Source organism: Peromyscus californicus, unplaced genomic scaffold (genome assembly GCF_007827085.1).
Source record: "Peromyscus californicus insignis strain IS unplaced genomic scaffold, ASM782708v3 Scaffold_4__1_contigs__length_199733344, whole genome shotgun sequence".
NCBI lineage: Eukaryota > Metazoa > Chordata > Mammalia > Rodentia > Cricetidae > Peromyscus > Peromyscus californicus.
Window position 1 is genome coordinate 85,897,371 of NW_026294562.1, and position 19,303 is coordinate 85,916,673.

General features: G+C 45.8%; 1 protein-coding gene across 1 annotated transcript in view; it reads right to left on the reverse strand.

Annotated features, from left to right (window-relative positions):
• The window catches only part of Xylt1 (xylosyltransferase 1), a 300,160-nt gene that overhangs the window by 40,964 nt on the left and 239,893 nt on the right, over positions 1–19,303 (reverse strand). Inside the window, exon 6 of the mRNA XM_052714005.1 lies at positions 5,450–5,530. Within this exon, the coding sequence (XP_052569965.1) occupies positions 5,450–5,530 (81 nt within the window). The remainder of the gene's footprint in view (positions 1–5,449; positions 5,531–19,303) is intronic.

A 19,303-nucleotide genomic window follows, 5' to 3' on the forward strand; every position in this document is an offset into this window, starting at 1 on the left:
GCTGGAGAATTAATTCAGTGTCAGAGAAAGGAAGTACCTGATGCTGCTCAGAGTCATTCTGGTACTCCATGTGGGAAAGCTGCCTGCAGCAGGTGGAGACCAGACAGGAGAAGAACGGGGAGCTGCCTGTGCTGCTTCCAATCTGGAGCTGGATCCTCTCCCAGTCTCAACCTGACACTGGGAAGACTCTAAAAGCTTCCCTGAGAGTTGAAGTTGCAGGTCTGTCACTTCTGAGATGCCTCTCCATCATCATCATCATCATCATCATCATTTGCTCCCTATTCAAAGCAGCTGTCCCAAGAGACTGTATTAATTTACCTCCTTCGTTGTTTCTGCAGTACTGGAAAGGGAACTCAAGGCCTTACACATGCTCCCAAGTGTTCTGCCATGGAGCACTAAATATTTTTACATGTACTTATTTTTCATTTGTGTATGTACGTATGCACATACGTATGTGTTCACATACCATAGCACATATGTGGAGGTCAGAGAAAAACTTGCAGAAATTGGTTCTTTCCTTCTACCGTGTGGTGACTGGGGATTGAATTCAGGTGCTCAAGCTTGGCAACAAGTATCTTTACCCAATGAACCATCAGTCATTTAAAAAAAATAATATCTCCTCCTCTTGGTCTTTCTGTCACTCTGTCTAAGTCTATCTCTCCCCTCCCCTCCCTGTGTGTGTGTGCACACACGCGTGCGTGTATCTCCATGGGCCAAGATGTGCATGTGGAGAACAGAGTACAGCTCTGTGGAGTTGGTTCTCTCCCCCAACCCTTACCTGGGTTTTGGGGTCAAGCTCAGATCACCAGGCTTTTATGGCCAAGCACTGTAACTCACTGAGTGTCTCATTGGCCACATACAGCTCCTTTAAGAACTTACTTTGAGGAGGTTTCACTAAGTCTCCCAGACAGGCCTTGAACTAGCAATCTTCCTTCTTCAGCCTTCCAAGTAGCTGGTATTACAGGTCTGCACCATCATGCCTGGCAAACTCAGTACATTCTAGCAGATTCTACAGGGTTGACGTTATTCTTGCCACTCCAGTTTTACAGACCAGGGAGCAGATAAGCAGATAATTGATGTGGTTTACGGATCGTCTCACATAGTGAGTACTGAGAGTGGGGAGGTGACTTCTGGTCTTCTGACTTCAGAGTCTGGATGGCTAACTTTTTTTTTTTTTTTGAGACAGGGTTTCTCTGTGTAGTTTTGGTGCCTGTCCTGGATCTCGCTCTGTAGACCAGGCTGGCCTCGAACTCACAGAGATCCACCTGGCTCTGCCTCCCGAGTGCTGGGATTAAAGGTGTGCTCCACCACTGCCTGGCTGGATGCCTAACTTTTTATGCTGGAGCTCTTTCAGCATCAAGCCTTAGGACCTTGGAGGTTGGGGTAAGACAAAGTGATTGTCTAGTCCTAAGCTGCATACTTCTCTCCAATGGGAGAGCATCTATCAAGAGAGGTTGGAATGAGGTAACATATTCAAAGTATCCAGCTTGGCGCCTTCCTTGTAGTTTGTGAGCCAATTCACCCTGTTGCTATTTGCCTGCTATACACAGAGGCAGGGGCCATTTGGAGCTAAATGCTGGATACACAGCTGGGATGTAGCAGAGATGACATTTTGATACCAGCATTTTTGCCTTACTGTTTACATTATATCCCTTCCCAAACACCAGGCTCTTGGTTTTTGCACAGAGCAGAAAACATCCCACAAGAAACTATTGTTTTGGAGGGAGCTGGCTTGTCTTTTCTACTTCCCCGTCCCCACACACCCACCCACTGAGGACTGCATCTGAGCAGAAGCAAGGAGCTCCCAGAGACATTTCCATTATTCAGGGCTCAAGCTTCAGCCCTGCTGATGCTCCCTAGGAAATGATGAGCGCACCACACATCAGTCACCCCGTTGGCCACTTATATTTTTTGGATGAAAAGTAGGGGAAATGGGGAACACAGCACTCCTGTTCATTTAATTACAAGAACAGTCAGGACCAATTTGGCAGCTATTAAAATACAAGTTTGCTTTTATGCCATCTCCTCACAGTGGGAGCTGAAAGTCAAAATTAGCTGCTAAGAGCTGGAGACAGGCACAGAGGGGTCAGGGTGGCTGTTAGGCTCTGTATAGAAATAAAAACCGAGGTACCCTGCAACCTGTGCTGCATCCCACCGCTTGCTTTTGTTCCTCGCATCTTGCTGCCTCTCAAGCTCCCTGCTTTTGTCGCCTGCTCTTACAAGAGTCACTCTAGAGACAAGCCATGCCAGAGTGGAATGGGACTTTGGAGACTAGCTCAGCCGACTCTATTGTTCTGCAAAGGGAAGAACACTGAGGCTCAGTTAAGCTGAGCAGCTGCCTCAGCATCACCTCAGCACATTATCAGGGCCACGAACCGTATGGTTACAAGGTCATAAGGCCTGGGGGAGACTCTACTACTATTATTCTGTTAAAAGGACCTATTAAACCGACTCCTGATGACTGACGGTTATACCCATAAACAATGCACATCTCAACCCTCATCTGAGAAGCTTCTAGTCGAAGTCAATGGCAACTAATAGAGATGCACAACTGGACACAGTGAAGAAAATACGAGACGACAAAGTATTAAATGAGACCTTCTCCCCAGGCTCAGGGACAGTTGCTGAAGAGGGGACAGAAAGACTGTCAGAACCAGAGGCAGGGATGACCATAAGGAAACACTGTCTTCTGGACACAGGGGCAGCAACATGACCTTACAGCAGTGGTGCCAGCATGCACAAGACCCGTGCAAGTGCAAGTCAGACCAAATCCCAACATGGAGAGGGGAGGTGGGCATGAAGTCCTACTTCCAGCTAAGAAGCTCCTGGCAACTGATAGCTGCTGGAGGAGGGAGGGGGAGAACACAGTTCCTGGTAAGTTGACCATGCTCCAGTGGAAGGCCACAGTGCCAAGGGTACATGGGCATTACAAGTTGGTTTTGATGGTTTTAAATATTTTTGTTTTAGAATAAAAATAAAAAGGGTTCAAAGTAGGGTGTATAGGGAAGAGGATGGTTCTGGGAGGAGTTGGGAAAAAGGATGAATATAATCAAACACATTGTGCAGGTTGGTTTTTAATGTCAATTTGACACAGGCTAGAGTCATTTGAAAGGAGGGAACCTTAACTGAGAAAATACTTCCATAAGATCAAGCTGTAGGTAAGCCTGTAGAGCATTTTCTTAATTAGTGATTGATGGGGTCAGGCCCAGCCCATTGTGAGTGGTGCCATCTCTGGGCTGGTGGCCCTGAGTGCTATAAGAAAGCAGGCTGAGCAAGCCATGATGAGCAAGGCAGCAAGCAGCACTCCTCCATGGCCTCTGAGTCAGCTCTTAACTCCATGTTCCTGCCCTGTTTAGTTCCTGTCCCAACAGCCTTCGATGATGAACAGTAATATGGAAGCATAAGCCAAATAAATCCTTTCCTCCCCAAGTTACTTTGGTCATGGTGTTTCATCACAGCAATAGTAACTTAAGACACACAAGTGCAGAATTCTCAAAGAACTGATAATTAAAAAACAAATCACTTGGTACACTGGAGCAAAGCAGGACTGGCACACGGGGAGGTAACACCCTTGGGAAGGTTGGATTGGCCTCTTTGGACATACTCAGTAGGGCTCGAATCCTAGCCCTGCCCTAATTTTGCGAGTCCAACATTTCTCTGTATCTCATCTTCCTTGCTTGCAAGATAAAATCAGTGAGTGAGTTGTTACTGGCCACAATCTAAAGCTAGAAAATCAAGTCAACACTCAAGAAAATGGAATCATCAAGGCTTGGTGCTGTCGTTTGAGCTGCTCAATTCAGCCATACCCGAAGTTAGTGTAACTTGTTCCAGTAACTCTCCTCATCCACAAGTTAGCCTGAAATGGGCTTATGTCACTCACTGCCAAAGAATTCTTTGTGCCACAGCACTTGTCAGGGAACATCCCTGCCCACTGTGAAGAGGCAATGGGGGATGGGGCTGTGGGAAACCTAGTTCACACATCAGGGGAAGAGTTGACTAACAAAGAAAAGTAAGTTGTAGGCAATGGCACAATAATTCATTTTGTCACTAAATTAATACTAAAAATATATTGTCCTTAATTCATGTAAATGAGAGAGTGCCAACTGGGGATGTAAAGAGTGAATATAGGAACATGTAAACAATTTTGATCTGAGATACTTGGGCTTTATTTGATCTGAGATACTTGGGCATATGTAGGAACATGTCCTGCTGCTCTGAGCTCTGTAGGCACTATATGCCCACCACTGGTGTACCTGGGTCATACAGGGTGTGCTCATACATGCAGGACAGAGAGCTGAGATACATTCCTACCAGGAGGACTTTGGTTTTTATGCTTACCATGGCAATGACATCATCATTCTCCTCATCATCATCATCATCATCACAGGCAACATCTCATTTAATCCTACATATATAGGACTGTTGCTGTTTCACTCTACTGGTAAAGGAATGGCCTCAGAGAGGTTAAGCTACACAAGTAAGTACTTTACAGACTGAGCCATCTCCTCAAGTCAAGCTCCTAGTTTTTGACCCTGCTTACTCTGAGTGGGAGAGGTAGGGGTTCTGAATCCCTCTAGTCTCTATCCATACCAGCAGCGGGAGGAAGTGTGGAAGACACAGACTGGAAGGTTGGACCTCTGGATTTAACTTGATGCTATCATGAGTCTTTCATCTGGAAAGTAAATCCTTTGAGGGTCTGAAGATGCTCTTGTTGACTGCTAGAGCAGTGCCTGGCATGTGGCTGGCATGAGGTAAGTAGCTCTTGAGTGACAGGCACAAGGATTAAATGATGGGGGGCCATGATTTAGATGCAGTCCTCAGTCTGCCTCTCAACAATATGAGAATTAACCATGACTACTCAGCTCCTAGGATTACCAGAATAAAAATGAACTCATAAAATTCCTTGGGAAAACAAAGATGTAGAAGGTTGCGGGGGGGATGTTGCAGCTGATGAAGTGTTTGCTGTGTAAGCATGAGAATCTGAGTTTGATCCCCAGAACCCATGTGAGAGAGTCTGTCTAAAAAATAAAATGGTAAATGGTACCTGAGGTATGATGCTTGGGGCTGTCTTCTGGCTTCCACATGTGCACACACACAGGTGCATATGCACCTGCATATATGTGTGCATTCCATACATATACGTAGACAGGTGCATGTGCACCTGCATACACATGTGCACCCCCATACATATACATACACAGGTGCACATGCACCTGTACACACATGTGTACCTAAACACTCATGCAAGCACCCACATACAGGAATAAATTCAAAAGATTTCTTGGGAGAAAAGCTTTGAGCCTGTGAGAAGCAACTGCTTCTCTGTCCTTGGCCAACAAGAGGGACCCTTGAGCTCTCACACAGGTGACTTTTCTCTGGTTGTGTAAAATCAATCCAGAAGAAAGGCTCCAGTGACAGCTTCCCATTCCTGTGGTGCTCAGTGCATTACCTTGCATTGTCCCGGCCATGTGACTTCAGGAAATTCATATCTCGGTATCGGGAGAGAAATGCCACCAGCTGATCATTTGTCCTGTGGAAACAAGCAGGAGAGAAAGTCAGGGTCCTCTGTAGAGGATGGGAGTGTTGGGCTTTGGCTCCCTTTTTAGTCCTAGGAAAGAGATTTCACTCTTTTCCTGTTCTGACCACACTGCACAGCCTCTAGATAGGTACTGTCCCTGGGCCTGCCACATTATGTGAGAACAGGCTGTCTTCTAATTTCATTCTGGTTATTGTGTTGTAACATCCCAGAAAGGGGAAATTTCTGGAGAGAAAGGGTTTATTTTAGTTTACAATTCCTGGTTATCATCCCTCACTGCAAGCAACAGCTTGAGATGGCTGGACACATCACACCCATAGTCAAGAGCAGAGAAGAGTGAATGCATGCTCATTCACTGTCTTGACTGATTGTCATGCTCAGCCTGGTTTCTCCACGGTTATACAGGTCAGGTCCTCCCCTCACCCACCCAGTGAACGGTGACATACACAGTGGGCTGGGTCTTCCCACATCAATTAATTCTGACTCTGCCCATCCTCGGATATGACACAGGCCAACCCAATATAAACAATCTTTCATTACAACTGTCTTCCCAGGTGATCCTAGGTTTTGTCAAGTTGACAGTTACAGCTAACCAGCACAGGCTGTTTGTGTATCTCTCTCCGACATACTCCACTGTGCAAGGAAATCTGAGGACAGCATTGTGTCTTACATGCTTTGGTATCTATGCTCAGCATTGGGTGTGGTCAACAATAGCCATCAGTATACCTAATGTCATATACAGATCAGCCTCAGGGCCTTTGCACTTACTGTGCCTGGGCCATTTCGGCCTATATCTCTTAATTTCTTGCCTGCTCTTATCATTTAGGTCTTTCAAATGTCTTTTATTCAGATAGGGTTTTTTTTTGGCCACTCCACCTAAAGTAGCCCCTGCCTCCTCCACCCCACCTTTATCACATCACAATGTTGATTTGACTATTCTATCACCATATGAAAGCACTCTCTTGGTTACCTTACAATGTAAGGTCCACAAGGAGAGAGTCATTCTTGGCACACAGTAGGACCTACACTAATGTCTGGTGAATGAATGAATGATGAAGAAGGAATGCAGGAATGAAGATGAGCTGATTGAGTACCAACTCCTTTGGTGCACAGTGAGCAGTGAATGAATCCAAGTGCTCGATAACCACTGGGCTGAGGATTGAGAGAGCTTTAAAAAATATGAAGCGCCATGCAAACGGATGACATTGTTCCCAGCATTGTTATCCCAAATTTATCACCATCAATCTCGGCGTTCACAGTGCCGTCACAGCTAATCAGCTTGTGCATACAGCTGTGACAGTATTTTAAAAGACAGTCACACAGGTCTCCATCTGCCAGAGATGCAGTCGCCTCTTCCACTGAACAGACCCAAACAGGTAAATGGTCCTGATGTGACAGCTCCTCTGTCACCAGGATGCTCTGCTTGGGGGGAGTGCTTCTTAGAGGGCAGGGGCTAACCACTCTTCTGGATTGGGTGAGATGGGAAGAAAGAGGCTCTATGGGAACACAATGGGGTTGGACTCTTTTTGTGTGTGTGTGTGTGTGGTGCGCGTGTTGGGGTGTGTCTCTTCTCTGTATGTGCCTGTGAATGTTAGTGCAAGCACACATGTGCCATGGCCTATGTATGGAGGTCAGAGGACAGCCTTGGAACCCCCACCTTCCACCTTGTTTGAGTCAGGGTCTCTAGTTCACCACTACACACACCAGTCTGGCTGGCCTGCAAGCTTCTAGGGAGTTGCCTGCTTCTGTCTGCCATCTCACAGTCAGAATGCTGGGGTTACAGATGCTCACTGCTGCTTCTGCCTTTCTCTGGATGCTGGAGTTTTAAACTCAGGTCCTCATGCTTGAGTAACACATGCTTTTTCTACTGTGCCACCTCCCTAACCCTAATGCTGGACTGAAGAGAAACAGGGCAGTGTCTTAGAAAGCAATGCCCAAGCTCCAGAAAGAAAAGGATCTGGAAGTGAATTCCAGCTGCACTACCACAGCCCATGCCATGTGTAAAGGATAAACAAGCCACCAGACTCTCTGAACAGTAACCCTCTGTCAACTCTTTTCCTCCTGGCTGCTTAGATTTAAACACACTGAGCACACCATAGGTTCACCATGCATTTTCATCAGGAGGATGGGCATATTTAAGGGCACATAGTAGGTGCACATTCAATGTACATTGCTCTGCCCTTTCTACCTCTCAGCAGCCTTGTCTTGCTGTGGGATAATGCTCTTGTACACTGAAAGATTTTTCACTCGAATTAGTTTAATAAAATGCCCATTGGCCAGTAGCCAGGCAGGAACTATAGGTGGGGTGACCAGGCTAGGAGAATTCTGGGAAGAGGAAGGGCGGAGTTGGGAGTCACCAGCCAGAAGTAGAGGAAGCAACATGAGAATGTCACACTGAGAAAAGGTACCAAGCCATATGGCTTAACATAGATAAGAATTATGGGTTAATTTAAGTGTAAGAGCTAGTTAGTAATAAGCCTGAGCTATCAGCTGAGCATTTATAAGTAATAATAAGCCTCCCAGTCAATTATGTGGGAAGCAGCTGCCAGGTATTTGGGAGTTGATGGCGGGACAGAAACTTCATTTACTTGGTCTGTTCTACCCTCAGCCCTAAATCCCTCTATCTGCCACTCTGTCGAATAGCCACTCTGAACCCTCATCCACTCATTGGATGGTGTATGTTGACTAACTCATAAATCCAGTTGAGTGGAAAGGATGGAACAGAGCAGTTAAGAGATACTGAGGTGAAAATAAGTATGATCAATGTCCCAGCCTCTTACTTGGGTGGCAGATGCCTGAAGAGCCTCCTGCATCTGCAGCCTGGTAAAAGTCTATTGTATACAGGATGCAGAGCTCTCCTGATGTACACAGAGGTGAATCCTAGGGGTAGACCCAAAAGGCCAGCCTTCATGTGTTTGGACAGTGACAACCAAGGTGGCCAAGGTTCTAAGGTTCCTGTGGCCTGATGCTAAAAAGGGCCTCCAAGTTGCTGCTGGGGTAAGCAGCAATGCAATGTCCTTATAAAGAAACGTCTTTCCCAGCCATCCAGAGGCCCACTACATTTCCTCGCCTCAGCCGCTCTTATTTACCAAACCCTTTGCCACACTCTGCGACAGTTCATTATTGTCGCTCTGATGAATAAAAGGACAAGTTAACCTCTGAATGGGTCTCCAGCAGCAGGAATAATAAACAGGGCCTCTTGGGAAGCTTAGGTGGGAGGACTGAAGGGGCTGAGGCCAAGCTCCAGGAGCCCCCTCTGGGAAGTCTCAGGCCTCCCAGGGTCAGCCTGCTGTGGCTCCATTTGGCAACCCCAGAAAGCATCTTTCAGGGCTGGATCTAGGGCCATTTTCACATTTCCCGCTTCACCGGGTCCCCATCTGATGGGAATGAATAGGCATTTAGCGAATTTACTTAGCGGTGCTTCCACATGAAATCATCTCAAAAGCTGACATCTTAGGGGGAGAGTGGTCAGGCAGGGGTTTTTCAGGCTGGAACCTGGGCATAAAACCCCTTTCAAAGCAAAGCCCCATGTGTTTGATGAGTGAGCTTGCCGGATTGGCTGGATGGGTGGGGTGAGGGGGACTACTGCTTACTCCATCTGGCCAGGGAACCCTGTAGCTCCCTGCCTGCCCCCTCTTTGTAAAATGCCTGCTCGAACTCTGGTCAACCAATCCCTGCTCCTGCTCAAAAAGGAGATGGGATTTGGCTGGGGACCAATTCTCCCGATTGCTCCTTTCAGGCTCCTGTCAATAATTGCCTACATATTTAGTTCACTCCGGATAATGAACAGCTTGTGATCTGCTGACATTTTACCCCATTCCAGTCTTGTACACACACACACACACACACACACACACACACACACACACACACACACACACACACACACACTTTTATAGAACAGTCTTTCTCTATGCCACTCCCATTGCTCATCCTTGGGACCTGTGTAGCCAGTTCCACCTTCTGCTAACATGATCACAAGTTATTCAGAGGTCAGTCTATCTCTTGTTGATTGCTGGTGCCCATTGCTGCAATGACTAGGGCCACAGAAATACCTGTTTCAATATGTGACATGTAAGTAAATGCTGAAGCCAGCTTATTGATGACCACATGGGAATCAGAAGTGAATGCATAAATAAGAGAGTCATAAAATAAGGCCTCAGACTGTGACCATCATTGGCCATGCACCATGATCTAGCTTCAGGGCATATGCTTGGCTGTGTTTTTACCTCATTTGGTATTTACGAAGATGCCATACAGTGAGTTTCACTCTCATCTGACACGCTGGATGGCTAGACTCAGAGACATTAGGTCACGAAGGAAAGTGCAGAACCAGGTTTGGGACCTGGTTCTGATGTTACAGCTGGTGCTCTTGATAAATAACCCACTCTGCAAAATACAGGCAGTGAATGAGTGGGAGGATGGGTGAATTCCATCTCAGGAGTGGAAGAAAAAACTACAGGTGCTGTAAGGGGCTCCACTTGCAGCCTGGTCTTCAAGTCAGAGGCCATTATGAGAAACACCGCACCTGGGGCTGGAGAGATGGCTCAGCAGTTATGAGCACTGGCTGCTCTTGCAGAGGATGGGGTTCAGTTTCCAGCACCTTCATGGTGGCTCACAACCATCTATAACTCCAGTTCCAAGGGACAGTGCTGTGGGATGTTGTTCTGTATGCTGTGAATATGTGTTGCTCTGATTGGTTGATAAATAAAAAGCTGATTGACCAGTAGCCAGGAAGGAACTATAGGCAGGGTAAGCAGATAAAGAGAATGCTGGGAAGAGGAAGGCTGAGTCAGGAGTCACCAGCCAGCCACAGAGGAAGCAAGATGTGAAGGCAGAACAAAAAGGTACCAAGCCACATGGTTAAACATAGATAAGAATCATGGATTAATTTAAGTGTAAGAGCTAGTCAGTAATAAGCCTGAGTTAATGGCCAAGCAGTTATAAATAATATTAAGCCTCTATGTGTTTACTTGGGGAACATGAGTGGGAGAGATTTGTCCCGACCGCTGGCTGGCTGGGACACAGAAAATCTCTTCCAGCTACAAGATAGGACCCCCCTTTCTGGCCCCCACAGGCACTGCACACTCTTTAAGAAAGAGAAAAAAAACCACTGTATCTCAGGCCTCTTCCAAGACCTACTGAGATAAACTTGACTTCTTTTTTCTTTGTGTGGAGGTCAGAGGTCAGCCTCAGGTGTCACTTCTTTGGCACTGTCCATCTTGCTTTTATTTGTTTTGTTTTGTGTTTGGGGGACAGGGTCTATCATCGGAAAGGGAGTAGACTGTCTTGGCCAGTGAGCCCCAGAGATCTGCCTGCCTTCATTTTCACAGTGCCAAGATTACAAACATGCACCACCACAACTGCTGGGGATTGAGCTCAGGCCCAGGCACTTGTGCAGCAAGCACTTGACCCACTGAGCCACATCCCTGGCTTGAGATCAGTTTGACTTCTTAAGGTTTCCTTAAGATATCTACACCTTTGTCAGTTTGAGAAGCTCTGCTCTGCTGTGTAGGAGAAGCAGTGACTCTTCTCTTCTTTCCACTCTCTGGTCCCTGAGGGCTCTTTGGATGCCTATGCTTAGAGGGAGTTCCTTTCATCTCTTTAAGGTATAAAGCTCAGGTATTGGAAGTATTAAAAAGAACCATGCATGTAAGACCTCTATAATAGCACCTGGCACAGGGTAAGTCTTTGACAAATGTTAGCTGTCATTTAATAGTATCACTGCCATCTCAAACATCAGACACTTAAGACATTTTGATCCAAGGAAAGCAATGAAAGGACCCAACTTGACTCTGACTTGGAGGGCTTTCTGTGCTTAAGATCCATAGAATATCCTGCAGAGCACAGAGTAGGAAATAAACCTTTGAAGGAATTTGTCCTCATCTCTCCATGGATGTAAGAGTTAGGCGATGTCTCCTAGAGGACACAACACCATTTTCATGGCCACAATTCTGAATACATAGACATATATGTTGAGGGCAACAGCTCTGACATTCCCTCAGCAACCAGAATCCCAGGTTCCTGAAAGAAAGGTACTCTGTATCTACAGAGTCAGAGTCAAGCAAGGTTGGTGTGCTGACAGTGATTGACAGATGAGAAGACAGAATCTGCTCATTCTCTACTGGGAAGGGGTCCAGAATAGATACAGCTGCATGTCCTTCCAACCACTGTTCTCATCCCAAACCACTTTCCCAAAGCTGGATGCTGAAAGGGACTCCAAGAGGCACCTACAGCATCAGGGTTAGGCTGGTAGATTAAAGCTAGGGTGGTACCCATGCAGGGCATCTATGGGTGTTGGGATTAAACCCCATAGCACTGCCCAGAGAATGTAGATCCCACAGGGTTTGGACTGCAGTGGACTGGCCATTGTGTGGCAGAAATGTACATGCCAGGTGTAGAATGGGTGTATGTGTGAAGAGGGGTAAGTTGAAGATGCAAGAGTTGGAGGCATCTTTATTCTGAGCTCTGAATGGGCAGTACTGTTTCAATGTCTAGCTCTAGTATGGTATATCATCCATCATTTCTTTATATCCACATTTAGTGTGTTTGTTTGTTGCAGACTAGGCTAGAGCTGTACCATTGAGCTATCTCCCCTGTCCTGCCCGTTTAACTCAGACATCATTTTAGTTTCATCCTAAGCAACAATATTCACAGCACTTGATGTTCTCATCTTTTTTATTGTGCCAAGATGACATAAATAACACAAATCTTGCCAGCTTTACTATTTGGGGGGTATACAGCACAGTTGTAATGAATACAGTTACACTGTTGTATAGACCACCAGCACTGCCCACCTTCAGTACTCTTTCTGTCCTGCAAAATCAACTCCATTCCCCCTCTTTCTCAGTCTCTAGAAATTATAATTTTCTTTTGTTTTTATAGTTTTGACAACTCACTATTTTATAGATGTTGAACTATAGAGAATTTCTTTGTGCAAACAGCCTGCCGAGTTTCATCTATGCTGAAGTGTGTGTTGGAATTTCTTTCCTTTTGGAGGGTTGAATAACATTCCGATCTGATATACCACATCTGTGATTTTTTGAAAAGTTAGACATGAAAACACAATGATCACTCATCTATATGCATCCCAAGCAAACCCAGCAGTCGTGGATGTCAATAGAAGATCCAACTGCTCTGGCTAATGGAGTCCCAGGATATGACATTCTAATTCTAAGATTGAGTGGTTCTTGGTAAATGAAAATGAGTTTTTACTCCAAACACAAAGGCTCTACCAAAGGTCTGTGTGCATATAAGCTGGAGGAGGAAGGCACACTCTACAGGAGTGAGAAGCTGATCCTTTTATGAAAAACCAAGAAGTCAGGAAGCAATGTGGGAGTGCTAACAGTGACCTATTTATCCTGTGTGTTCATACACACACATGTTAGGCTTCATGTGTCTCTGCATGCATAGAGGCTAGAGGAGGAGGAGGTCAGAAATATTCCTTTATCGCTCTCTGTCTTATTCCTTTGAGACAGGGTCTCTCACTGAACCTGGAGCTTGATATTTTCCTTCTACACTGGCAGCCAGCAAGCCCCAGAGATCCTACTGTCTCTGCCCAGTAAGCACTGGGGATACAGATATGTTTGTGGCCATGCTTAGCTTTTTACAAGGGTGCTGTGATCTGAACACAGGTCCTCATGTTTTCACAGCAAGCACTCCTACCCACCGGGCCACCCCCTAACCCCCTACTCCTTTTCGTTTTTTCATTGTGGGAGTTTAGATTGCAGTGAAATGAAGAACTGGCTGTCTGTCATGGATGTAGAGACAGAGATGCTAACTGTAAAAGTGGTGGGTAGGCCATCCTGGAGAGACTGTTAACAGACACTTGGCAGTGAGGGTAGGCTGGCCAGGCTGGGGTCAAGGCTTCTTCCTTTCTCATAGTATCAGCAATGAAAGGGACTCTAGAGGACCACATCACCTCATAACAAGGTGTAAATGACCTCTTGCCAGGCTAGGGTACGGGGTATGGGCAGAAGTACCCTCCATGCCTGGGGCAGCTGGTGCCTATCTGTTAGGTAACAACACTAGGCTTTTCCATCTGGATCCAGGAGCAGCACCTTGGACAGTACCTCCTAGGCACCTGACTACAGTCCCACGGGGGAAGAAACTTAGGGTCTAGATCCCTTCAGTTCCTCCAGGACTTGCACATTGTAGGTGCTCACAAATATTCACTGCTATGCTTGTGAAGTGCCAAAGGGGAGTGACATCATACTAGCTCAGCTCTTGCTGCCACCCTTGTCACAAGTCTGCCCCATCGACATGACGTTATCATTCCATACTTGTTTGTCAGAAGGACAAGATGCTCTGAAATCCAGGAGTACCATCCCTCACTTTTGCATCCCAGTCTTTACCCACTCTAGGAATTCACCTCTCTGTCTCTGCACAGAGAACCAGGGGAAACTTAGGATAGTGAATCCCAAGCTCAAGGAGCTTGTGAGAATATGCATAACAACGACACTTGTAGAACCATCCTCCTTTGCTTTCTTACCAATTGCTAAGTGCTCATCTCTTCAAATGCTACAACCCTATGCAGCAGGTGCTTCTTCTATGGAGTGAAGCCTGTCAGGAAATGAGGCAGTGGCTTGTCTGAAGTGTGAGGGATGGCTGAACGAAGCTGAAGACCTTAGCACCCCGCAGCAGTCAAGCACGTCTCAATCCCACTTTCCACTTGGTGGGCAAGGTTCAGCAATGCGGTTGTTTCTTTAGAAACAGGGCAATAATCGCCTTCCAAAGTCTCATGCTTCCTTTGGAGGGTGTTGTCTACTGAACACAGTTGCATAGAAGTTGACACAGACACAGTGCAAGGTTTGAATCTCCACAGCTCACTTCAAACCCAAACCCGCCATCTCTGTTTCCCCTATGGCAGTCCACCACCTGACTGGATGAAGGCCTCTCTGTTTACATGGTTTATTTTGGGGTTTATAGGAAGCCGAGGCACTTTCAAGCCTCTTTCTTCAAGGCTCCCGATGTTATTAGCACAGACATTAATGGCACCTTCTTCCTAAGAGGGAAATCAGGAAACCCAGGACTCCAGAACAGAAAAAGGAAAGTTTGAGGCTGTCTGAAGACCAGCAGAAGCAAAGGAGTCAGAAAATAAAGCCAGTCCCAGATACAAATTTAATCAACATTTGCATAGAGGATACTGGGGAATTGTTTGGAAAGTTCTGGGTGCTGTATTTGTTTCTGGATGCCATAGGTATTATTATAGCACCATGGGCACCCAGGAAAAGTGAACAGGCTCACACAACATCCTGCCCCCAGACTGGGCTCTCACCTACTAGGCATTCACTGGATCTTTCCACAACATGAGTTTTGTGTGTTACCTCTTCCACTTACTGCCCTTTGGGGGCTATCCATCAGGGGCAGGCCAGCGTGCTAACTGCTTAGCCAGGCACATGATCTGCTCACAGTCAAACTGCCTACTCCAACTTTGGGACTACTTGACTTGAAGCTGTCTAACTGTTCTACCCTCTTTCCTGACAGGTCCTTCCTGTAACACACACGTGTGACAGGAATGGGTGACAGCCACCATCACGATACAGCAACGTCCTTGTGATACAGGTGAGTCACAAGCAACTGAAGGAATCATGAAACACACACCCAAAGCATACCAAGGAGACTGTGGGGACAGTCCCTCCCTTCACACAGGCAGCAGTCTGGAGAGCCACCTGGATAATAAAACCCAATCACTGTTAATTGGATTTACCTTTTTGTTACTTACGAAAATGATGTGCCACTAAAACATGCTCATTGCATTTGAAGGGACCTGCAAATCATTTTGCCAAGCTTCGACATGTTCACAGAGCATTTGAGAGAAACACATTTCTCATTTTAAACACACATATGCCATCTGAAGAGGCTGTTTATCTGATGTTCCATCAGCGAGAACTCTGAACACACCAGTCCTTCCTCAAGATGGCTGTAATAGAAAGGTGACTGACAGGGATCAGCACCAAGAGGCCCAGTTGGACCCGAGGCTGCTGGAATCATGAACAAATTAAATTGTAGCCTGCTGTGGTAGCACATGCCTGTGATGCCAGCACTCTGGAAGCTGGGGTGGGATGATGGTAGGAGGTCAGGCTGGGCAATGTAGTGAGACCCTGTCTCCAAACAAATAAAATATTTAAATATGCCATTCATCCTGGTTTGGATGCATACATACATACATATACACAAAGCACATACATGTGTACATGAGGTCAATTTGTTAATTACATATTAATTCTCTTCAATCTGAGTGTCTCCATATGTCATGAGACACATCAAATAAGCAGAATATTTTATTAGACTAATTCTACCTTTCCATGTGTTCTAGTTTGCTTTAACTGTCAATGTGACATAGCCTAGAATCACCTGAGGAAGGACTCTCAGTTGAGGGACTTCCCAGATGAGATTGGCCTGTGGGCATGTCCATCTGGGTAACGATTATCTTGATTGTTAATTGATGTAGGACAGGTGACCCTGGGTTGGATAAGAAAGATTGCTAAGCACACATCTGCTACCAGCCAGGAAGAGCATCCCTCCACACGTTCTGCTCCTAGTTCTTGAGTTCCTGTCCTTACTTCCTGCAAAGATGGACTGTGACCTGTAAGCTGAAATAAACCCTTTCCTCCACAAGCTGCTTTTGGTCACAGTGTTTTTACCACAGCAATCAAAACGCTAAAGTCAGGCCTCAAGTTCCTCTTTGAGTCCATGGCTCAGCACAAGTGCTCCATTCCAGAACGAGATTCATTCTAGACTATCTCCTCCCATGTAGGGAATGCTCTTTCTTGTGTTTGCCTGATTAACTCTGGATTGTGTGTGCAAAAACTAGATTAGTGTTCACGTGTTATTTCAACTGAAAAGGGCTAGACTGAATGTCTACTCAGCTACATTGAATTGTGTTGATGAGCTCAGCTTTCTTTTGGTGGTATGGCTGAAAACAGGTTATTTTTTCACCATTCGCACTCCTCAGGGTTTTCTAAATAATGACCTACTACAGTCATTGGTCCATCTCAATGTCACTATAAAAGTACCTCTGTAGTTACAACTACCACACAGCTGAATTTGGAGCAGGTGATGTAATACAGAGATGATGGCAGAAAGAGTTATGTTTATAGTCCTACCAATTGGCTGTGCATCTGTGAGCATGTCATCTTAGCTGCTTAATATTTGATGCCTTCATATTTACAACAAGGAGTGATAATACATCCTGCCTCATAGAACAGATAGAAGATTTAATGAAACAAAAAAGAATTATCCATTGCTTACAACCGAAAAATCCAAGCTCACATAAAATTGGTATCAGAAGTGGGGTAGTGAATGTTAGTCAGGGAAAAACCACAGAGATATGATATCAGCTGGGTAACCTGGCCACAGAATGCTAGATTGTTATTATCACTGCTATTGTAGTAGAAGTAGGTCTGCACTGAGCTAACTCCCAGGACACCAGGGTCAGTTTGGATAACAGCCTAGGGTGGGGCCAAGTTCAAAGGGCAAGTGACTCTCCACTGCTCATCTTGCCCTCCTTGGGCAACCTGTTTGAACTGGATCAAGGTCACAATGTCTCCCAATGCAGAGAGGAAGTCACACATACACACACACACACACACACACACACACACACACACACACACACACACTTCCATAGAAAACAAACCCTGTGGCCACCTCTGCAGACTTTGTGCAGACACAGACTTTTGCTTCAGAGAGACTCTAGCGGACCAGAAATGTTGCATCCTGTATGGCCTCCGCCCACAAGTTCTCAAGGATGTTTGTTTACCTCAGAGCCAAAGAGAAAATGTAAAAGATCAGAATGTGTGAGTAGAGGATACTATTCTTGATTGGGTAATGTGACAGTTCTCATGGACAGAACATTTTAGAAATCATAATAATAAAAAAGGATCTATCAGATCCATCAGTGGTTACTAGATTGCACCTCTCAGACTCCAACCTCTGCCAGGTAGCTGGGGCCTGAGGACAACTGGCCTGAGGCCTCTCTGTAGACTGCACACTTCTATCCATTTCTACACTGGGGTCATGGAAGAAATTCACATCAAATAATAAAAAAGATTTAGAGGCTTAAAAGTAAAAGTTCAACAACTATAAGAATCGAACTCTTTTTTTAAAAGAGGGAAGATGACAAGCTTTCCCTTGGAGCATGTTTCCCAGGAGCACGTTTCTTCTGAACATGGGGAATCATAATATAACATGTCAGACATCACAGTTCGTAGGGTAAAGGGAAGATTCCAGGCTACACCGTCAGCACGGGCTCCTGGAACACAGACTGCACTGCATGTCTGTTAGTCCTGTTCTTTCTGTGTGTTAGATTGCCTTTCTTTGTCTTCCCCCCCGACCCTGGCCTACCTGCTCAATGTCTAGAATCACCTGGAAGCTTTTGGTCAGCTGTGTGCTCCCCACTCTCTTGGGAAGTGTGGTTTTCCAGCCTCTGGACAGGCCAGGCTCTGACCTGAGCATGCACATCTATGCTCTGGGCCTCCAGCTGTGCTTTCTGGCTTCAGAAACAAATCCTACTTTCTGCCACTAGGCTCCTCTTGAGCTGTATGGAGCCACTGCCACAGGGAAATTGAGCCCTGGTTGTCTGATTGGCTGTGGACTCACACATCCTGGTCCTTTGGTCAAGGTTACTCATTTACAGGAATGTCTATCCCTTCCCAAAGAGTTATTTACTCAGGGTCAATATCTTAGCCTGGCTCCCTGTGTGGCTCCATGGCAACCTACACAATGTTTTCTAACAACAAAAACATTAATAAATACTATCAGGTGCCATATCAGAGACCTGTGCTAAGAAAGCAGTGCTTCAAGTGCATTGATCATTGATGAGTTATTTTCATGTCTCTGGGTATTTACATGTCTATATTGGGAAACAGGGCCAGGCAGTAAACTGCAAAGCAGGGCCTATGCCAAAGGAAGGCAACGAATACACTTGGTTTGTTTTTGCTGCGGCAATTGCATTAATTCCTTCAGCAAACAAGAATGTTAGATTTACAATGAGTCAGGAACTGTTGAAGATGCCAAGAATAGTCATGAAGGAGATGGAGGCCCTGTGAGGATGGGGTCTGATATTACAGGTCCTGGATTACTTTATCTCTTCCATATCAAGAATGGAAGTAGTCATGAGCATCCTTGTAAGAGCCAAGAGTTGATTATGTTCTCCATCACAGAGGAGGAGCTGTGGCAGAGGAAGAGCTAGCAGATATCCCACACCAAATCTGGACACAGCACATAATAGTTGCTTGATGCACACAGAAAGGGTGGATGATATTCCCAGTGCTGTGCCGGGTTCCTGAGATGGGACTTACAAACTTGAATTGATTCCTTTTATGCTGAAGAAAATACACAGGTGGGTCTAGTAGAGATGAGGCAAGTGAGTGACAGCCTGGTGAGCCACTTTTGTGTGGGACAGTGACCTGCAGTGAGCTGGTCTGTGTTTTAAACCTGCCTCTACCATTGTCCTGCAGGTTACTTTTCTCTTCTAAGCCTCAGTTTTCTTGTAGGAGTCAGGCCAAGATTGAATGAGCCCAACTCAGGGCTTGGTTCACAGTGATTCCTTGATTACAATAGTTCTTGTGACTTATTTGGTTCTGAGAGAGGAAGAAGGATGGCTGGCTCCATTCCCCCAGCCCCAGCATACCATGCTATGACACATAGACATTAAGGAAATCATGGTATTCTTTGAAGTGTCAAGAGTCTAAGAAGCAACCTAAGTCTAGCCTCTGGGGTGGGTCCTGCAATAATGACCACAGATGATATAGCATACGCAGT